At 52.9% G+C, this 22,553-nt stretch overlaps 1 protein-coding gene across 3 annotated transcripts in view; it reads left to right on the forward strand.

The window, feature by feature from the left end:
• MGMT (O-6-methylguanine-DNA methyltransferase) overlaps positions 1 to 22,553 on the forward strand; it is a 235,155-nt gene that overhangs the window by 42,609 nt on the left and 169,993 nt on the right. For all 3 annotated transcript variants that reach the window (XM_072972119.1, XM_072972120.1, XM_072972118.1), the window contains one exon: positions 2,629 to 2,765. In XM_072972119.1, coding sequence (XP_072828220.1) covers positions 2,629 to 2,765 — 137 coding nt within the window. The remainder of the gene's footprint in view (positions 1 to 2,628; positions 2,766 to 22,553) is intronic.

Consider the following 22,553-nt stretch of genomic DNA (forward strand, 5'->3'; position numbering starts at 1 on the left):
TCGGTCCTCCCTCCCAGGTGGGGGGAATCCTCACGCCCTTGCACCCGCAGTCACCTCATCGCCTCATCCCTGGCCTGCTCTGCACACCTGACTGAGTCTGCCCAGCCCTTCCTCGGAGCAGGAGTGAGGGCTGGGGGTATGCCGTGCAGGACAGAGTTCCTTTGCAGGCTGTAGGGGTGCCTGGCCCACCCGCCCCACTCACGGCCTTTCCTGTGTTCTCCATCTGGACGCACAGAACAGCCCAGTGAGGTTGGTGGAGTCAGGATTATTATTCCTATTTTATTGATGAGAAACTGAGGCTGGGAAGGGAAGTGGACATCTAACATTCGACCTTTCTCCCTGTTGCATGCGTGCCGGTCTGAACCTCTGCAGCAGTGCTGGGGCTATGTCCTTTCACGGGGCTGACGTGGACAAAGCCCTCCCAGCCGCTGTCCCTTTTCCCAGCTACTCGGCAGCAGCACACACTGGCCTGGCCCCCGTGCCAGCTCTGGGCTCCGGCCTGGGCCTTGAATCCTGGGACAAGTGACAGGGAGTCGGGCAGCGGGGACTTGATGGTGGCTACAGCATCCTGTTTCCAGCGGCCGTGGTGGCCCCAGTGCCCGCTGCTTGCCTACAGTCCCCAATTGTCCCACAGGTGTTTCCTGAGGCTGGGTGTGGCTCTGGCTGGACTGTAGCCAGTCCGGGTTCCTACGGTTTTCTGAGCCTGCTTCTCCAGCCTTCCCAGAAGTTCTGGGAGTTACCTACAGGGCGGCCTTTTGGTAAATTGCTTTTGTGCTTAAATTAGCCAGTATCGGTTTCTGATGCTTGCCATCGGAGTCCTGCCTGAGACGGGCTCGGGGAGGCCTGAGCCGGGATCTGCCGAGAATCGGCCTTCAGCCGATGGGGAGGCCGCTGGACCTCTTCAGGGCACAGACACGTGCCTTTCTGTGGGGCTGTCGGGAGGGCAGAGGAGGGGATCGTGTGTGGTATTAGGAGCAGGCGGGAGGCACAGCGGAGGGAAGAGAGCCTGCAGGTGGGGTGATGGGGTGTGTTGAGGTTTCACAGTAAAGCAGACAGCAGGCCGAGTGGTGCGGGCTGGACAGTCTAAGTGAGGGGACTCGGATATGGGAACCCGCACAGCACGGGAGGAGCGCTGAGGACTTAGGGCTGCGGGCCGGCCAGTCCACTCTGCCTCTGGGGTGTGAAGGCAGCACAGCCCGCCTGCCAACAGGGAGCGGGGCTGCGTCCCAATAAAACTTTATTTACAAAGGCAGCTGCTGGGCTGGGTTTGGCCCGTGGGGGCAGTTTGCTGACTCTGCTGTAACCCCTTCATGTAGTTAGTGGTGATGTGTTGTTCAAGGTGAGGGGTGGTTGGAGTTGGGAGAGCCCCGGTATGATGGGGGCCCAGGGACGTCCTTTTTGGGGAGGTGGGAGTCGGTGAGGGTGTCTGGGAGGATCAGGTGGACACGAGAGAGCTGAAAATGAGCAGAGCCAACATGCAGGTGCATGAGGGCCAGGGGTGCATGGCACCAGGGAGTTGGGGAGCTCCTGGGGTGAAGCCTGGGTTGGGTGGGGGCAGGGTGGATCGTAGTGCCGTTGGCCGAGTGCCATGTACAGGGAAGGACAGTTTTGGACAAGTTCACCTGAAGTGCTTCCAGGACAGAGAAGTGGAGACAGCGAGTCCGCAGCCCTCCTTCTTGCCCGGAGCTCAGAGGGAGGCCTGGCGGGGCAGCGAGGGCTGGGGAGCGCTCAGCCTGTGCTTGGTGGCTGACATCCAGGGTGGCGCTCTGGGAAGTGCTGGCATAGAAGTCCTGCCCGGGAGATGTGCGTCCCCGGGGACGTTTGTGGGACCCAGGGAGGGTGTTGCGGGGGGAGGAGGCACTCCAGCCCCATTCTGGTCCAGGGAGGCTTCCCCAGAACCCCTCTTCTCGCCTCCCCTCTGGTCAGAGTGGTTTTTATGAAACGCCAATTTCCCTAAACCTTGGTGCCGGCTTCTTAGGGCTCTTAGCGCCTCCTTTGAAACCTTTGCGATACTGACCGAAATTAGCACCTGTCAGAGTGGTTAACGTGGAGGATACATCATAGGGTAGTTTTTGTACGTTTCTTTCAGTGTCAATAAAAGATACCTGCTTTCCAAAGCATACGCGTTTTAGCCCAACGTCCACGCGCCCCCAACCACTTAACAACGCAGGTCCGCCGTGTTAAGTGCTGAGTTAAATCTATGTTTCCATGATTCATAATGATTTGTTCTTACATGTACTTTATTCAAAATATCGTGGTTTGTCTTCAGTTTTTGTTGCAAAAATTAATTGTTGATGATTGTTTTACTTTCAGTAGTTCTAGGTACTGTTTAACGGGACCTCTTATTTCGGCCTTAACTCTGCATTGGTTAAAGATAGGAACAGAGAGAAGCCAAAGGAGTAGAGGAGAGTGGGCTGTTGGCCGGCTGCCCTGGGTAATTAAGGCAGTTTTCTGTCTTCGAAGTAACTGTATTGTAAAAAGGACACATTATATGATTAAATTCCAAAGTGGGCGGCAGGAAGCTTTGGAAGAAGTTTTGTGTCTCACATACATGTGTGTCTGTTGTGCTTCACCAGTGACCCAGCTCTTTCAGGTATGTGTGACTTTAAAAATGGTTTTTCTCTTTAGGTCCTTGGGAGGATGGAAAGGACCTGTGAAGTGAAATACAAAGTGATGGACAGCCCTTTGGGGAAGATTGAGCTCTCAGGTTGTGAGCAGGGTCTGCACGAGATCAGACTGCGCTGCTGGAAGACCCCGGGCACTGAGTGAGTGAGCGTCCGAGTGACACCCCCCATGTGCCGTTTGTTCAGAGCAGCAGAGAGGAGTGTGGTTATTGCTCGTTCTCCATCGATCGCGGGGTAACACTACCCATCGCAAAAAGTAGCATCTCTCTAAAGGTGATGGGCCGTGGTTGTTCGTTTTCAGCTTGCAGCCTGGGAGCCCTCCACCTCCCGTTAACCACGGGGACGGAACCAGTAACTAGTAGCCCAGTACGTGTGAGTGGTGTGTATGTTTCCAGAGGGGCTGACTGCCTGTGACTGTGAACGCTGTGATTCTTCAGCAAGTGGGATGTGGGGAGCTCACTGAAGTTTGGTGACAGGGAACTGCTGGCCTGATCTTGTTTAAATCAGGACCAGGCTTCGCTGGTCATCGGCCTGCCAGGTGAGTTTTGTACCAAAGCCTGAGAACTGCTTAGTCAGGCGGTCCCGGGCCCCCTTGGATTCAGTGTCCGACTGCTGGCTTGTGTGCAGCTGAGGAGGGAGGGCACGAGGTTCCCTTTTCAGCATGAAGTGAGGGTATTGCCGATTCAAACGGAACACGTTTCTTTTTTGAACGCTCTCCGCTGTATTTCTTTAATTGCCAAAACAAAATTTGGAAGCACTCCTTAATGTTTTGTCCTGAAATGTACCATTCAGTTTCCTCCATTCGTTGATTGTGAGTGGAAGTTGTGTTAAAATTGCAGTCCTTGTTACTTCTGCAGAAGAGGGCGAACCACCCACTCCTCGGCTCAGTGTTTGTCTTAACTGGCCAATAAACACGGTGCCAGGAACATTAGATACAGAAAATACATACGAAACATAAAAATTGATTTTAATGGACCCCTGTCAGAGCTGGCCATAATGAGCACAAACGCAGTAATAAATACCAGTTTTCGCCTCCTCTGTCGAGATTTTTCCTGTCGAGCTGCATGTTACAATCAATAGTCTTTTTTAAGAGCAAAAAAAATCAAACCTTTGAACTGTATGAAAACACTCTTCTCTATTTCTATGAGAACCAGCTGGCTGCAGTGCTCAGAAAATCACAGGCACCAAATAATTTGTAGGGAAAATGTCATTTTGTCTTTTAGCATGTTCAGTTGCACAATAAATCACAGAAATTATGTGTTGAATTTTTTTTTTATAAAGACACTCCTTAAAGTGAATTTGGGGAAGAGAGGGCTGGGGGGAGAAAACCCGCTTTAAATGCTCACAGTGAATTGAGAACAGAGTGAGGGTGAGGCTCAGCTCTGCTTCTGCTCTGAGTACTTCCTGCTTCAAGTTAGGATTGGGTTCATCTGTGGAAAACAAGGTCCTCTGGGTAACGGCTTAATACAGTGCAGCTGACTTCTCTGCGGGAGATGCGCCTGTGGGTGAGCCGTGAACGTGGGTCTGCTGGTGGCATGGTCACTGAGAGCTTGCCTCCCCCCTATCCACAGCTTTCATTTCTGCATCTTCAGGCTGTGGTCCTTGTCCTGAGCCTTCAGGCCCAAATCTGGGGTGCAGGTGGCCACACTCACGTTCCCAGCAGCGGATGGAGGAGAAGGGTCCTCTTACCTCACTGGCCACACCGTGCTGGACACATGGAGGTTGTCCTGTCCAGAGTCAGGGACTCTGTGTGGAAGGGAGAAGTGGGAAGTGGTTTGGGGGACACCAGCTGTCTGTTACATATGGTTAATTTTGGGGAGGGAGATTTCAAAGTTAGAGAATAGCATAAAATTATCTCTATGAATACTCAGTTAACACTTTATTTCATTTTTAAAAAGGTAAAAATTACATGATAAATAAAATGCATAGATTTTTAAGTGCAAAGTTCTGTGGGTTTTGACATATGTGTACAGTGCCCACCAACACAAACCAGGATATAAAACCCTCTGGAAAGTTCCGCTGGGCTCCCTTCCTGCCACTCCTCCCTGTTGGCATCCGCTGCTCTGCTTTCTCTCGTATCGGACGGATTTTCCTTGCTCTTGAACTTCACATAAACGCAGCCTTACGGCACGTGCTCTTTTTGTACTGGGTTCAACAGTGTTTTCGAGGTTTGCCCGTGTTGTTTTGTGTGTCAGTAAGTAGTTCCTTCTTTGTTATTAAGTATTGGCTTGTGCGAATATACCACAGGTTTGTATTCATTGCCCTGTTGCTGGGTGTTTGCCTTGTCCAGTTTGGGGCTGCTGTGCCTAAAACTGCTGTGAATAGTCTCGTTCAAGCCCCTTTGTGGACGTGTTTCCACTTCCCTCGAGTGCGTCCCTTGCCGTGGACTTGCTGGATTGCGTGGCAGATGGTTGTTTAGCCTCGTCAGCTGTTACCAGCACTTGCCCCGGAGCTGACGTTTCACGTTCCCACCCGGAAGGCACGGGGCCTCTCTGACTCCGCGCTCTCGCCGTTCTCGGGGGTGCGAAGTGTCCACTCTCGTGGCGGTGGTGGCGGTAACCTGCCCTTTCCTGTTGGCGTACTTTGAACACCGTTGTCAGTAAGCTTTCATCGTGAGGCAAATCTCTTTCCCGTTTTTACCTGGTGTTTTCTTGGCTCTTGTCGATCTGCGGCTCCGCTTACACGTCACCGATCGGGTGTAGGAACTGATCGTTTTCTCGCAGTTGGAGGTTTCTGTTTTTATTTTTCTAATAACGGCTTTCAATGAGTAGAAGCCTTTAATTTTGAGGAAAACCAAAATGTTTTCCTTTCTGTCCAGTATATTTTGTGTATATTATTAAGACTATCAAATATATTAAGAAATATTTGCCTACTGTAATTTCACAAATATGTTCTTTTATAATTCTCTGAAAAATATTACAATGTTAGCCTTTTGTGTTTAGCCGTGTGTTCCACTGGCTTGAGTGAGATACTCAGGTTTTCCCACAGTTCCTGAGTTGTTTCAGCCTTACTTGTTGGGGGAGAAAAACGATTCCTTTCCCCGCAGAATCACCTTGGTGCTTTTGTCAGAAATCGTCGGCCATACGTGTGTGGTTGTATACGTCTGGACACTGTTTCGTTGAACCAATTTTTGTGTCTGTCCTGGGCCAGTACATCACTGACTCGATCATGCAGCTTTGTGGTAAGTCTTGAATTAAGGTAATGTGAGTCCTCCAACTTCTTTTTTCTTTTTTGCCCAGAAGGTTGTCTTGGTTTCTGGGTCTCAGTTTGCCCTGTTACTTTTAGAATCAAGGTGTCACTGGCTCCAAAAACGCCTGTTGGGGTTCTGAATGGGAGCCCACTGAATCTGTGTATCAATTTGGGGAGGGTTGCCCCTCGTATTGAAATTTCTGGCTCATGACTGTGGTTTGTCTCTGCGTTTGTTGAGGTCTCTTTACTTTTTCTCAGTGCTGTTTTGTAGTTTCCAGCTGAAAGATCTTGCATGTCTTTTATAAAACCGATTTCTGAATACTGTTTCTGATGGCGTTCTAAATCAGTTTAACTTTTTCTAACCTTTGAACAGTTGCTGCTGGCATGTAACACTTGAGTTGTGCGTGTTGGTCCCGTTCTGCCATCTCCCTCAATTCACTTCCTAGTCCTAGGGGTTGTTTTGTAGTTTGCTTAGGAGTTTCTCTATGGAAAATCGCGATGTCTGTGAGTAAGCGCAGTCTGCTTCTCCCCTTCTGACCTTTGTTCCTAATTTCTCTTCCTTTGCTGCACTGGCTAGAAGCTCCAGGATGACACTGAATAGAAGTCATGACAGTGGGCATCCTTCCCTTGTCGCATCCGGGGGAACTGCCACCCTTGTGGACTTTCATGGGCATCCTTCCTCGCACTGAGAATGCTTCCCCAGTCTGTTGAATTTTGCTAAATGGTTTTTGTACACGTGTCAACATAATGATATTTTTCTCCATTCTTTAAATGCTACGTAAGTTAATTTTAGAATTTTAAACCAATCTTGAAATGCTGTACATCACTTAATTCATGGTATCATTTTTTTCCCTTACATATTACTGGTTTGAATTTGCTATTTTGTTTAGGATTTAGAGGTTTAAGTTCATGAGGGATGTTCATCTGTAATTCTTCTTCTGCTAATGTGTTTGTGAGATTTTGGTGTTGGGGTGGTTCTGACCAAACAAGATGAGTTTAGAAGTGTTCCCTCTTCTACTGTCCAGAAGAGTCATCTGAGGGAACTTCTTCCTCAAGTTGGATGCCATCTGGGTCTGGTAGCAAGGCTTCTGATCAGAATCCCCGTTGTCTGAGAGACATGCCACCTCACCCTCCTCGGGGGGCTCTCCCTCCACTTGGCTTTTTGCAGGCAAAGCCATGCGTACCCTCCAAGGCCTGCCCACTGGCTCTGCTGATGTGGAGGACAGGGGCCGAGGGGACCTCACAGCATCCTGAAGGCTCCAGGTGCCCATTGTCACCCTCCTTCCTGAGCCCTGGTGAGTCCTGGGCTCTTCATTTCCTCTGACACCAGGCTGCTGCTTCTGCAGGTGCATTGGACGTCGGGCCCAACATCTGCAGTGAGATTCCTTTGCACTTCTGTGCAGGGTATGCCCCCGCTTCCCATGGAGTCCATTTACCCGTGGATGTGGCTTCTGTGGAGAGCACTGACTTCTGTGTGGGCTGTGTTACTCACCTTTCCTAAAAATAAAAATGAGTGAAGGATACCAGTTTGGAAAGCATTACAATCGTCTCAGCTTTATGACTTCCGGCCAGTGTCAGGCTTCCATTAACAGCTGTCGTATTGCAGAGTCGCTGCTTTCACAAGAGTTTGGCTGATTTCTCGCTGCACCATCTTCCTGTGACGACAGCGCTCTGGCCTCATCACTCCCACAAGGTCTGAGTCTGATGAGAAAGGCAGGAGGACTTATTTGTTTTTCTGATGTTGTCTGGGGCTTGTTTAGTTTCTGTAATGCTGCTGGTTGTATTTGATGATGTGAAAATGGACTGTATAACGTGGGCCACGCTTAATGTTACAAAGTAGCGGTCCGACCTCTGGATCTGGGAAGCGAGAGAGAACTGTGTGTACTTCACATCTGCTAAAGAGCTACCTTTGCTTTTCATTTTAAAATTCCTTCTACGTAAAGCTTTATAGAACAGTGCAGAAATGCAAAGTGAGAAAGTTAATAGAGCAGCCACACTAAGCTATTGTAAGACTGTCTATATTTAGAAAATTTTAAAATGCCGTTTTCTACTCGATGGGCACGTGTGGTGTCTTAGTGGTTCGGGGGCAGTGTCGTCACTCCTGCCTCCTGGCACCTTGCCTGGTGCTGAGGCTGGGGAGGGGCACGTGGTCAGGTCTTACCCTCCTCCAACGACTTGGGGGGCTGGCTGCCCAGGGGGACGGGTGTGGGCCTGGACCCTCTGGGACCTGAGAGCGTGTCCCTGCAGGGCCTCTGTGCTCTCCCTAGGGGCAGAGGGGAGTCACCTGCCTCATTGGACACATGGCCGATTTTCACCCCTCAGTGTACCAAGGTCATCCCTCCACTGCAAGAGCGCAGATGCCCGGCAGGCCTGTCAGTTTGAGCAGATAGTGAGTGATGGTTTCCGCTCGTATTTGCTGCTTTCCTGCCCATCGTTAAATATTTCCTGTTACTGAGTGGACATCAGGAGAACATGAGGACGTGCGGGGCCTGTGTGGGTGGCTGACCCCCATGCTGGCCCGGGCCCGCCGTGTGCTCCCCCAACTCGGTGCCGCTCGGTCTGACCGTTCCCTCTTCTAGATGGCTCCGGAGGGTCCACATGTCCTGAACCCTTCCCAGGAAGCCCACAAGGTAATTCTTCTCGACAAGTTGGGGAATTTTTATACAGATGCAGGCACTTACTTTATTATAATCAATCTTTCGAGGAAGAGAAGGAAGTGTTGTTAAGGATAAACGGTTGAAGAAGTGCCTGTCGGAGAACCTGCGGGCGCCTCACCTGCTCGGGAGCCGTCTCGTCGCAGGTCTTCAGTGGCTCAAAATGATGACTTGTGTTGCGTGTGCTTAACAATGCAGTTACCTTATACTACAGCGTCTTCCTTAAGGAGGTCTCTTGAGTCAGATAAGCATGTTTCTGTGGGGAACTCTTGCCCTGCTTTCTGTGGCTTCAGAGAGATCGTGTTTTTTTAGAACAAGAGCGTGGATGCCCTGGTGATTCTGGAAGGCCCACCCGCCACCAGCAGCTCCTCACCCACATCCGTGGAGCCCACGGTGTTGACGCCTCAGTGCTCCGGTTCCTGGCGCAGGGTGCGTCATCAGCGGGGTGCACGGTGGCTCCTGTGGTACCAGCACACGGTGCCTGTTCTCTACTGTCGGGGTCCTTCACGAGTGAGGCAGTGGCGTCCTCTTCCAGGCTGGTGGCTGAAGAGGCGGGAGGGGAGCCGGGATGTGTCTCTAAAGAGAGTCTCGAGGGGGGTTCCCTTGTTCCCAGGACAGGGCAGGTCTGGGGCCCGGGGTGCCGCCTTTGGACGTCAGTGAGATACAGGGACGTGCACGGTAGGCCTTCAGCTAACCTCGGGGTCGTGGGGGAGACAGGCCCCCTCCGAGCCCTCTGAGGGGTTGGCTCTGGGTTGACGCTGTCATTCGTGACTGCAAGGAGGTGGCAGGTAAGGCCCCTCCCGACGGAGCTGCGGGCCTTGCCCTGCACCACGGGAGACAGTCCCAGAAAGGCGTGGTGCCCCCTCCGTGTGCAGGGTGGTGTCTGGCCGGGACCAGAAGAACTCCCAGTGCCTGGCCACCTCCTCTCATCCTCTCCTCTTGACTTTTTCCTTTCAAGTTTCTTAGAAACCGGTTCACTGTTTACCTGGGTCAGGGTGGAGCATGGTAGCAAGGCCGTTGGGCAGTTTTAAGTGAGTGTCACTGAGATTTAAAATTTTCTGGCTCCATCTAAGAAAAAAGAGCAACATGAAAGTTTTATTTCTGTCTGTCTTATTACTGTGTGGCAGCGAGACAGAAATGGCAAGACTCACATGCCCGTGTCCGTGAGCTAGAAGCAGGTCGGTTCACTTAATTTTAAGTCTGCCAGGATCCTCTTGGAAGGAAGAAAAGAACAGCTGAATGACAGCTACAAATATGTGGGTTCAAAATGTGAACCAGGCTGTCAAAGGATTTTTTTTTTGAAAGTTTCCGACATTTGGAGCGTAAGCACTTTCGAGTAGAGGAGGTCGATGGCTAATTTCAAGCAGAGGAGGGGGGTGTTTTCCTCTGTGGCATGTGAAAAGGCCGCAGATCCTCTGCTCTGAACGGTCGCTTTCCATTCGGAGGACTGTGGCTGTCCCCTCTGCTCGCTCCCGACTTTGAAAGGATGGCCCCGTGGCCGTCCTGTCCCTTGATGCTGCCGCACAAAGCCTTTCCCTGTTTCCGGAAGGCGGAGACGTGGGGGCCCTGATGCAGGGTCGCCAGGTGCGGTGTGGTCCCTGGAGGGCGGGTCCCTCACTGGCTGGGTGCAGGGCTCACAGATTGTAACTGGCACCTTGAGGGGCGTCCCGTCCTGGTTGAAGCTTGGGCTCCTGCAGATTCTCCGCAGGCAGCAGCTCTGAGCCTCAGGAACAGGCCTCATGCGTGTCAACCCTGCTCTGAGGCCACATCATCGGGGTCTCCCCACCATGGCCCTCTGGGGGTGTCTCTGCCCTGCAGTGCGTGGGCCCCTCCTGCCACCTCCCTGCTGGCCTGTCTTGGTGGCTTTGCGCCTACCCCCGCTGTCCCTGCCCGCGTGCTGGTCTCCCGAGCCAGCCTCCCGCGGTCTCTCTCCCTTCCTCGGTAGGAGCGGGCCTTTCCGTCCCTGGTACTCCTTCTCGGCCCTCTGAGCAGTTGGAGAGCACGAGACAGTCCTCATTGGGGTTTAGTAGTTGAGAACTGGGGTGACTTTGGGCTGGGGGCCTGCAGGAGGGTGTCTTTAAGTAGCATGTTCACCAGTCCCTGTCTAATTTGGAAATTTTGGCTCAAAACTCACTGTTGTGGGAATGAAAAGGTTACAAGTATCTGCCCTTATAGGCGTTGGCCTTCCTCACAGACGTGAGCACCTCTGCCTTACAGGATGCTCACGTGCACGTGCTGGTGTTCAGAGCTTGTCAGGAGGTGCTGGGCCCGTTTCCTAGGGGGCAAAGCTGAGGCCACTCGAGGAGCCAGGGAGCTGTAACTAGGGCCTCCTTGTGCCTCCTCTGTAGCCCGTTGTCCCTCAGGCCGTCCCCCTCTCCTTTTGTGAAGGAAAACTTTGATATCTGAGACCACTGACATGCATTTCTCATATTTTGTCTTTGGATTTTGATTTCCAGAATTTTTGTTGTTCATGTATCTCTAATGTTTTCTGGCATTTAAACCGTCTGTGACTAGTGAATAATTTTCAATTTTTTCTTGTTTTTAAAATGTTAATGGTGTTTAAGCTGTAAACTCTGAAAAAATACTTGGTTTGTTACATTTATTTTCTTTAAATTGTGTCAGTAATTAGATCAGCTCCTTGGCGTACAGGCTAGCTCTCGCATGCTGATGAGCTCAGAATTTAAATTGAGTTAAAGGTTAAATGAGTTTAATTTTTCAATGGAACTGAAGCATTGTCTTATGTCCGATACATCTAGAATTTTTATTTCCAGTTGCTGTATCCAGTGACAGAAGTGGGTCTTCTTGTGATAAAAGCATTGAATTCATTAAGGATCATGTTAGAGTCTCTTGCTGGTGGACTTGCCATGTGTCAGTGTCTATGGTGTGCCTTGGGGACAGGCCTGGGGGATGGTGCTGTCATGACGGGGACAGGCCTGGGGATGATGCTGTCATGACGGGGACGGGTCTGGGTGGATGGTGGAGCGTGCTGTTCTGCCCCCGTGGAGGGCACCTGTGAGCAGGTGTGGGGGATGTTTAGATGGTGGGAGGGGTGATGGCTCGGGCCATGCCCAGGGTGCTGACGGTAGCACCTACTGGGGCTGCCCGAGGTGGGACGTGGTCTGGCAGTGGGACCAGTGGGAGCTGGTGTTGAGGGATGCGGGGCCTGACAGGAGGAGGAGCGTGTGGCGATGCCGTGGGCCCTGGCGTGGATAACTGACCGGTGGGGAGGGTATGGGGGCACCTACAGGAGAAAAACATCTGGAGGGACAGCTGGATGAGGGAGCCGATCAAGAAGAAGCACCCAGAAACCTGAAGACGAGCAGGACGGGGAGGACGGATGGGGAGGCCGAGGACCGGGCACTGTGTCCACGCTGCTTTGGCGCATCTTTTCCCCGCAGTGTCGGGCTCTGGGGAGGTATAATGCCAACTCGAGTTTCGCTCAAGCTCTGCAGCGGGGGTTCCTGGGCACCTGGCCTTTCCTGAGACCAGCGTCTCGCTGCCGGTGACTTTGAGCTTTGACTCTGGAGGCTGGGGCTGTGCTCACAGTCACCCTGGCCAGGTCTGCCCTGGAAGTGGCTCTGTCCAGAATCGAGATGGACCGAGCGGAACGCAGGTGTGCTGTGCCTCGTGCTCTGAGAGGGGGTCCGAGTGCCCCTCATCCTTGGTCAGTCCTGGGCACTTTATGCCGGGGCCAGGCGCTGTCTCCCCAGAATCTCTGTTCACCTCGTTGGCGAACTCTACCGTTTCCCTGCAGGTTGGGCCCCAGTCATGGTTCCGACTGCCAGGAGTTGAGAAAGGCGCTCTCCGCCGACCTTCTGTGTCTTGGCCTCATCAGTGCTGACGGCTCTGGGGCTCTTCCCCTCTTCTGTTACCAGGACTCCTCTAGTGTCACTTAGCGTTTCTCTACGAGCCCCGGTGTGCCTCTTTATAAGCATTTCTGTGACACGCCCCCTGGTCTGTTCTGCACACACGCGCGTGCACACAAATACTTTTTAAATAAAAAGGCTGACATTCTATGCTAAGGGCACCTGCGGATTCAGAGTGGTTCTGCAGGAGGACGCCGGTCCTCTCAGACGGGCACTGACTTCAGCTTTTGGCATCACGTGTTGTGTGCAGGGGGGACTCTGGTTCTGTCTCTCTGATTGTTCCTGATGGAATCCCTGTTGTTACTTTGAAAGCTGCTTCTCCCGTTCCGTCTTCAGAAAGTTGGCCTCCCCAACCTCACCAACCAGCACGAGTGAAGCTTCAGGAAAGGCCCTCACTTGACAGCGCCCCTCGCGGGAGGGACGCGGGGACTGTTCACCCTTCTGAGTGAGCGGCGCTCGGAACCTGCAGCGGGTGAAGCAGACACTTCCTCCCGCAGACGTCTCCACCCGGAGCCCACACTGTCCGGTGGGGGAGCTGTGTTGCTGGGGGGCAGCCCCCACTCCAGCCGAGGGTCAGGGCGGGATTGCCAGCCAGGAGTTTCCGCACGCAGACTCTGCGCGTTCCAACCACAGTTTCTGCAGGGTGTTCAGACGGCCTGGAAGTGCGCTGTCAGCAGTTCTACAGGGGCGCAGTTACTTCATGAGGAGAAACCCCTTTAAGACTTAACTCATCACAGCGGGAAAGTACGCGCTTCGGGCTGTGCTGCTTCAGGTGTTTGCTGCTCAGAAGGATGCCCTGTGTGTAGTGTGTGTGTGTCTGTGTTCCATATATGCGTGTGCGTGTGTGTATAAGTGCGTTCTAGACATTTCTCTTCTGCTGCTTTAATGTTGCGTCCACTAAAAATACATCCCTGTAAGCCTAGGGGAAATGAAATTGCTGTTCCATCACAGACACCCCAGGAGTAGGCCCCCCAAAATGCGGTTTTTCTCTCAAATTCGTCTGGAAAAACACTTAGCTTTCTGATCTGTGTTTATCCGGTTCAGGGCTCTGTTAGGAAGAGTTACTGTGTAACTGAGCACTGTTTTTATTAAAAAGAACTGGGCTGCTTATTTCCTTCAAAGTTTCTGGAGTGTTTAAATCTTCTTTAGGTAAACAAAACTTTAATTGAAAATAATATTTTGAGAGGAACACCTTGGTCACCACAAGTGGTGCTGACAGCCCTCTTCTGGTCCTGCAGGCAGTCTGGTCTCACGTGTGACTCCTGGGCATCTGTGGGGGGCCTGTGGGGGGTGGCGGGTGGGCGAGGGGCAGGAGGGCGGCACTTATCTGCAGCTCCCGGGGGTGTTGCGGGCGGAGATGGGACCTGACACAGGGCCATGACCGTGGAGGGGCCGGGTCTGGATGGCAGCGTGTTGTGGCGTGCGGCGGACACCCACAGGTGGCCTGTGGCTGTGTCTGTCCCTGGACAAGGAGAGCGGGGCAGGGCAGGCCCTCCTGCCTCTAAGTCCCAGCCGGCGTGCAGGCCCGTCCTCCCCGGCCCAGGCTCCGTGGGCCTGTCTCTGTGTGCACTGGCTTCCATCGGTTTGCACACCAGCAAACTTTTCAGGAAACTGAGGAAATGCTGAGATCTGCTTCAGTCACTAAGAATTGTGCAGGCAAATGACGAGGGTCTGACTGACAGACCTTGCCACACTCTGAGCGCCTCTCCGCACATCACTCTTGGAATTTCCTGGGTCCCTGGATGGTCCAAACTGTGAGGCCCCTTGGGCAGCATCTGGGCCAGCCCGTTACTCCCCAGAGACAGAAAGCAGAGTCCAGGGACTGAATGTTGCCGGGGCCCCCATGGCTAGAGGCCCCTCGTTCGAGGCTCCTGCTGTCTCCGAGGGCTCCTTCGGGGTGGCTGGCCATCCCTTATTCGCCGCGCATGTTGCTGGCCCATCAGCTAGGGTCTGAGCCTCGGCCGGCCTGCCTTCGGCAGTGGTGGGGTTTGGAGGGTCATCTGCGAGCTTCATGAGCTCTGAGTGGAGCTGACCGGGTGAGAGCGGGCAGCAGACCCGGGCGGAAGGATGGGGCGCTTGGTGCTGGAGCACCGAGCCCCCTGGGAGGGGGAACCCAGGGTGGGGAGGAGGCAGGGCAGACATGGTCCCTTCTTCCACAGCCCACAAGAACGGGATGGAGGCGGAGCACAGACTGCGCGTGGCCGGCCTTGGGCTCGGACCTGCCGCCTCCCGCTCTTTGCTGTGGTGCTTTCATTGCAAAGAGTGGGAAACTGCAGCTCGCTGAAATTCTGTTAGAATTCCTTCATTTACCAAATTGGCAAGTATGTCGAGGGAAGAGAGGAGTGCCTTACACTCTCAGCGTGTCCTGCCCCGAGCCACTCCTCCTGTCCTGTGGACACAGTGTTAGTACGAGGACTGGGTTCTGCCTGTGACTTCTGTCCCCACTTCATCAGCTCCCTAACTCCACACCTTCCTCTCCTTCACTCTGTCACGCCAGCTCTGGGGATCCCTGATCAAAGGGATAGGTGATCATGTGATACCTTGTTTTTTGCATCTGAGTTTTCGAGAGCTCTCCAGATTTTTATTGCCTAAAGTTCCATATGCCAGAGACATAATACCGTCAGCTGTAAACTGCCTTCTGGAGAAGAAACTGACAAACAACTTTGTAATTGCATTTCTAGCCTTCATATCTGAGGGCCAGCAGCATGTTCAAGATTTATGGAGTTCCTGAATTTAAACTGTAAGCAATAAAAGTTTCTCAAGGTGGGTCCCCATCTGCATCTATTATTACAAACCCCATCAGGTTACTTTAGCATATGACATGTTAATAGTTTTTTTCTTCCTTTTACTTTTTGACAAATTATGTCTAAGGAAATGAGTTAGCCTGCATGGAAAGTTATCTGTGTTTGCAAACTTGAACAGTTTTGCTGGTTAAGCAGTCTAGGGATGATAAACTTTTTTGTCAAAGTATGACTTGGGTGCTGCGTTAAAAAGAATCACAGCTCATGGGAGAGGTTCATTGTAAAGGACGCCGCTGCACCTCTGCCCGGGTGCTGTGGGAGCTGGCAGAGCTAAAATATGTATCCACTTCTTAAGATGCATCTTCAGTTTATTTCCCTGATACGGAGGAGCAGAGGTATGAGCCAGAGAAAAGTGGGCATCATTTTGTCCAGAGGATTAGCAGGACTGACCGGCTGACTGGCTGACCACTTCATTGGATGGTTAGCCCTCAGGCGACAGTGGAGTCACAGGCTTGTAGCTGGGGAGGGAAAGAAATCCCCTTTTGTGCCTGAATAATCAATACTGTTTTGACCCAACTACTGCTTCTTCTGTAAAATATACATAACATAAAATTCACCATTTTCACCATTTTTAAGTGTACAGGTCCATGGCGTTAAATACATTACATTGCTTTACAACCGTCACCTCCATCCCATTTGAGAACTGTGTTCATCTTCCTGACACAGCTCTGTGCCATCAAACAGTAACACCCCGTGGGCTCCGAGCCCAGCCTGGTCGCCAGCAGCCCGCTTCTGTCTCTGCCGGCACTTCTCTGACACCCAGAGCTGCTGGGTGCCCCCAGACCAGGAGATGCCTGTCTGATGGCCCCGTCCGCCCCCACAGATGCTAGCAAGCTGCCTTGGCTCCGACAGCAGGCAGCTCAGGGCTGCAGTGCAGGGGCAGGGAGTGCTGCCTGGTGGCTCCCCGTCCGGGAGTGTGGGGGCTGCTGGACCAGCATGGCCAGACTTTGCTGCCTGGTGGGGAAGAACCCAGGAGAAATGCAAGGTTGTGGGGAGGTCTTGCTGATAAAAACAGGACCCCAGGACACAGAAACTGCACCGTGAGGCAGAGCACCTGTGAAGGCAGAAAGGCACCATCCAAAGGCGAGTGTTGAAAGGACGCTGGACTGGCCCGGGGCTTTGTGCGTCTGGTCCTGCCTGTGATGCTGTCGGCTTTTTCCGGAGAGAAGGTGGCGGAGGGTTGGCAGGGAAGACCACAGACACGGGTGGGGGGATGCAGGCCCCCTGGTTCTGCCACCACTCCCCCTGGGACCCCCCAGCTGCTAATTCTCAGTGGATCTGGGCTGCCCTTGAATTTGTAATTTCACAGTTTCCAGGGCCTTTTCTGCACCCTGACTTTAAATCTATACGTTTCTGAGGTGCTTTCACCTGCAACGTTAACTCTTTCGTCTCTGTCTTTAGTTAATGGGCTGTTACTACTGGTGCAGGAACAGAACCAGAGCATCAGTCAAGCACGGGGAGATCTGTGCTGGACGTACCTCATGTGCCGTAGAGGAAGCTGCAAGTCAGCGTGCGGCTGGGGGCCCAGCCTGCTCCCGCCAGGGCAGCTTCCCCTCATAGGCCCCACCGCTGTCCTCCGGAGTGGCCGGGCTCTGAATCACAGAGGGGTCGGCGCCTGCATGTGCTTTCGACCCTGCCTTGGAGTCCAGGTGCTTTACTGAAGTGAGAGGTTTCAGTGCTGTCTGTGGGGCTGATGATCAGGTTTATAGTCGCGAAGCCAGAGTAAGAGGAACCCCATTGTTATGTCGCCAGTAGCTGCTACAGTGACCCTGGTCATGGGTGAGTTAGTGATGAGGGGACGCTGGGCCCAGGAGGGCAGCTTGGTGAGGGTCTGGGCAGGGCTCCCCTCTCCCTGGACACTCTGGGAGGCCCGGACCCGCCGCAGCGAGAGGCGGGCTTGGCCGTGTGACTTCTGTGGCCCGAGCTGCTGGAATAGAGACCAAGCACAGCCCGTTGGTGGCTTCTGCTGCCGTCTTCACCGTGAAGAGAATGTGCCCCGGACCGTCCTCTGCTCCCAGAATGTGACATACGGTGAGCAGCACAGGCCCGCACCCCCGGGAGCGCGGGTCCGGGCCAGCTGTCTGTCCACATCGCAGAGGCGCAGTGGGTCGGGTGTTGCTGTGGGGGGTCACCGGGGCCCCTGGAGTTGCCTCGGGCCCGGCAGTGCACACCCTGTGTGTGTGGGCCTCGGGGAGGGGTGCGGATCCTGTTTATTTCTCCGAGGGGAGAGGGTTCCCACACACGCCCGGGAAAGGGAGCCGTATGAGAAGGGAAAACGTGGGCCCGTCCTTGTTGAGGTCGGCCGGTCCCACGTGTGGATTCCGGGCAGGTGTTTGGTGCGCCTTGAGCTAGTCCGGGCTCACTCGTGAGCTGGCGATGCTTGGCTGTGCAGTGTGCCAGGCGGCGTCTCCCCCAGTCAGGGGGCCGGCTCCGTGTTCACGGAGAGCTCTGCCTCGGGAGTGTGTCTCCCGCCCGCCCCCCGCGGACGCCCCGTGCCGGTCTTGCGAAGGCTGCCCTCGGGTGAGTCGCGGCCCCGCGGGGTCACTGGAGGAAGGCGTCCGCCGAGGGCCTGCAGCACGGGCACCAAGATCCAAAGGCCTGGAAGTCACCTCCACTCCACAGTCTTCCCAGAAGGTGGTTCTGTATTTTCCACAGATACATAACTTTCAGTGTTTTTCCTGGCATTGTCATTAATGTATGTAAAAATATTAAAAGCCCTTGTATATTACACCAAAAACTATGTCAGCTGCTGTGCTTTTTTCTATTTATTAAAACTTTTCAAGCAGTGAAAACATTTTACTTGTTAATGAGGGAAAGTGGGAAAATTAATGACATAGAGCTCGGATCCACCAAGACGTCTCCTCTTAACCACGCAAGGCGGCTCGCTCCCCGCCGCACACGCTTTAATTTCCAGGACAGGGTTCAGCGGGCAGATGCAAATGGATTTAATGATTTGCATCAGTAGATCATTTCTCAGTTTAATATCCTCTGATATTTGGGGTCAAGGACTCTTTCCTTGGGAGGACGGTACAATTTCTAGAGCTAAAATTATTAACGTTAGTAATAATACATGACGTTCAAGTGAATGGAGATGAACGGGTCCCTGTCACAGAGGCAGGTGTACACAGGGCTTCTGCTCACTGTGGGTGGTGAGGTCGCTGGGGGGGCAGGCGGGTTTCCTCCCCCGGGGGCTCTAAGCTGGGTGACACCTGAGAGCCATGGTTGTCTCCTCTCATTTCCACACATGGGGTCAGCCTCTGGGCCCACGAGGCACACAGTACATCTTTGTCAAGTCAGTTCAAGAAAGAAATGAAATCAGAACCCTGTTCACTGCGCATCCACCGAGTCTTTCTGTGTCAAGTCAGCAGAGCCTGGTGCTGGATTGATGCAGAGACACGAGCCTGTCCTCCAGGAACTTTGCCAGGGAGGCAGCGGTGTCGATGAGTAACCACATGGGGCACAGAGGGAGCAACAGAAATATACAAAAGGCACAGAAGAATGATGGAGAAGCTCTGGAATCAAAGCACGAGGGAAGGTTTCACGGGGAGGAGGCAGATGATCTCGTGATTTCCCTGCTTCAAAGGCCACCTTCCTTCTTGGCCCCTTAGAAAGGCTGAGTGCCCGGTGCTGGCTCACCTGACCTTGCTGTGGTGGGGAGTGTGCTGCCCGCTGGATTGCTCCTGGTAAAGACCTGTCCTCCCTGACACTGAGAGCAGGGTGAGGAAGACTCCCTCTCCTCCATCTTTGAACACAGCTGTGTGAAGAAGTGTGATTGCAGGAGCTGGGCAGCTGTTCTGTAACCATGAGGAAATTTCGAAAGGCAGTTTGTTATCAGTAAGAGGGATGGGAATGGGGCCTCGATGTCCCGGCCTCCAGCTGACTTTCCTCAGAACGCCTGTGCCCCGAACCATGACCACACCACGTGTGCCACAGCCATGAGCAACCACAGATGGTGAGCTTGAAACGTTTTCATATGCAAAACTGAGGCTTATTTTAGCAAATGAATAAAAATGTAAAGGAAATAAAAATCACTGATAGTTCTGTGACTCAGAAGTATGTTATTAATATTTTAGTATAATTCTTTCTAGCTTTTTCACCAATGTGTTTAAAATCAATTATTTTACTTTGTAATTTTTATTTTTTTATTGAAGTACCGTCACTTACAGTGTGTTTGTTATTCCTGATGTACAGCACCATGTCCCATCATGCATATATGTACATATGTTTATAAAATCAGTTTATATTCTACTTTTCAAATTTAACCTTACGTCATGAGCATTTTATCATGTTATTGAATGCTGTTTTTAAAGAAGGAGCTTTTAAGGGTCTGTGTTGAATGGGGACGCCGTAATCGTGACTCCCTCGTCCTGGTGACTGTACAGGTGGTTTGTGAGCTGTCACTGGCTGCCGTCAGGTGAGCATCCTTGTGAACCTGGGGACCATTTCTTTAAGCCTTCTGACTTCTTTCCCTGTGGCTCCTGCCCCTGTGACGCCCTTTCTCCCCGGCACAGCCACTTCTGAAACCAAACGTGTTCATGTGACCCCCTTAAAGGGGTGTGCTTTAGGACGAGAAAGCATTTGCATGGACTCTCCTGGCCCCTCAGTCCTTGCTTTTTGACCGCTGAACTCCAGACTCCAGCTGGACTGACCCACAGTCCTTATGTGTATACTGAGCGACCCCGATCTGGCGTGGTGCCAAGCAGGGGTCAGACCGCTGCCTCTGGAGCCAGATGCTGGGTTTGAGCCAGAGTTCCACCACCTACTTCTCTGCCCTGTGCCTCGTTCCCAGGTATACATGGGGCAGGATGGTACCTGTCACAGGGGTTCTGGAGGATTGAATGAGCTGATCTGTAGGAAGTTCTTAGAACAGCGCCCACTCCGGAGTACGCTGCTTCTGGTGGTGACGATGACGAAGGTGTTACTGCTTCCTGAAATGGCCGTGGGTGCCAGTATCGCTCCCTCCTCCCCTCCTTCCTGCCCCGCCTCTCCTGACTCTCACTCTGCGCAGCCGTCTCTCTGCTCCAGGCTTGCCTTGGACTCCTCCTTCCCCCTCTTCCAGTGCTTTGAACTGACTGTGCTGTCCTGGTCACACTTCCTTGTCGTTACCCCCTCCGCTGGCTGTGTCTTCAGGGCTCCGAGTCCAGAGGGCAAGGACCACGTCTGTCCTGCCTCCTAACTCTGGTGCCCTCAGTGCCAGCCCAGGGGGCACCTGAAACATCTGTTTTTGAGCTGGAACCACAGAAGGACTGGGGACTGGAATATCAACGCACTCCGTAAAGAGCGACGTGGTTACCGAGGTTGGAGGGGAACACAAGCATGATGCTCAGGTTTATTTCGGCTGGCCACCAGAACCTTGGCCAGACGTTCACCTTGGCCCACAGGCCATGATGGAATTGAAGGTGGTCTTTTCTAAGAATCCTGCCTGAGATACTGCCCAACTTGGGTAAATGTCATAGTACACGGAGCCCCAGGCTGTTTACTCGGGGTTGTCCCCTTGTCCTCCAAGCGCCTCCAGAGCAAGTGGGGACCGTGCCCGGCGTCCAGGAAGCCCACGCGGTTGGCTGGACCTCTCGGAATGGGGCAGGCTCTGGGCGGCCCTGGAAAGGCCCTTCTGCTTGGCTTTCTCTTCAGAAGCAATAATCAACTGGTAAACAGCGGTTTTCAAGCAGCCTTTATTCTCTTAAGTATTCTCTCGCCCAGAGTCTGCACTTCTGTGACTGCCTTGCCTCGGACTGTGAGGGGCTGGCGGGGTTTTGTGTCGTGGTCTGCACTGATCTGTGAACCGAGGCCGAGCAGCGTTCTACTCAGTCACCTTAGCGTCAGCCCCGTGGGTCTTGGAGAGGGTGCTTGTTGTGGACTGTGTCCCCGCGTTCACCTGTTGAGGCACGAACCCCCAGTCCCTCAGAGCGTGTCTGCATTTGGACAGAGGGCCGTTACAGAGGTGCTGAGTGGGCCCCGCTCCAGTATCCCGGTGTCCTCGTGGGAAGGGGAAGTGAGGGCAGGGGCCCAGAGGGAGGACCACGTGAAGACACCTGACTGTCGGCCAGGGAGGGAGGCCTCGAAGGAGCCAGCCCTGCAACACCTTGACCTCAGACCTCTGCCCCAGAGTTAGCAGCCGTCTGCGGTTCTTTGCTGTGGCCACCCTAGCAAGCAGGTGACCGTGCATCATCGTGTAAGTAGCTTCCTTTCTCATTGCTGTGGACGTGCCACTGATGGAGAAGTTGTCATCCCTGGTCCGTCATGTCCTGAACAGCACCGCTGTCGGCAGGGTCACGGTGGGTGAGCCGGCGTCTCAGGACACGAGGAATTAAGGACAGGGAGTCACATGGCGTTATATGGAGCAGAAAAGCAAAGCTGGAGGAGGCGTCCTCATCTTAAAGCGAAGGCTTTTTTTAGAGCAGCAGAACTGAGGGGAAGGCGCCAAGATGTCGCACACACCCCCTGCCCCACGTGTGTGCAGCCTCCCCCGTCATTGGCACCCCGCCAGAGTGGTCCACGTGGGTCAGTCAACCCACATGGACAGCTCGTGGTCACCCAGAGTCCAGAGTGTGTCACTTTCCGAAGGCATCTATTCTTTAAGCAAATCAGATTCAGCAATGATAAAACATGGCTCTGGTGTCACATTTGTCTTGAATCGTGTGCATTTTTCCACAAAATACTTGTGTGCCTTCGTGAACCAGTGAGGCAGGCTCTCCCTCGGCTTCTGTGAACCGGACTGGAGAGTCTGTGAGCCGCCCTCCCTAGAAAGGAGCCTAATGACATTTCAGGTTCCAGGCATCTGCAGAACACGTGGGTGATGCCTCCTGCTGTTTCTAAACCATTTTTTCCTGGGCCCGGTGTCCTGTTTTCTGTGTTTGGCACTGTCTCACCTGACCCTATGAACGCGTGGTCCCTGGAGTCGGGGGAGGGCAGTGGATAGTCTGAATTTTCCATCATCCAAATGCAGTGGCAGCTTCGTGATCGAATCAGAAAATCTGCTCTAATGAACAAGCCAGTGGAAACGATTTCAGATGTGTCATCGCACACACAATGCACCTTTGTGTCCTCACTGCCCTCTGAGTAGTGCCTTGTCTCCCAGTCTCCTTGTTTAAACTGGGGCTTTGTCATCAGCACCTCCCTTCCCACCTTCCCTGAGAGCTTAGCGCATCTTCAGTCTGTGTGAGTGTCTGGGGTCACCACCAACTCGGGTCGAATTTTATTGGTATCTTTAGGATCATTGACATTTCCATTTTTGCTTATGTTTCTTCCATGGTGGAAAAAAACCATAATTTGCTTCTGCCACTGCCCTGTGACCTTGAGAACTGCACACAGAGGAGCTCAACAATGAGTTCACTAAGTGTTAAATAGTTAGGTAATTGGTGTCTTAAATGATACAGATTACGCAGGAGTCTTTGAATTTTTGTATAGGTATTTACGAAG

This window comes from Vicugna pacos, chromosome 11 (assembly GCF_048564905.1).
Source record: "Vicugna pacos chromosome 11, VicPac4, whole genome shotgun sequence".
NCBI lineage: Eukaryota > Metazoa > Chordata > Mammalia > Artiodactyla > Camelidae > Vicugna > Vicugna pacos.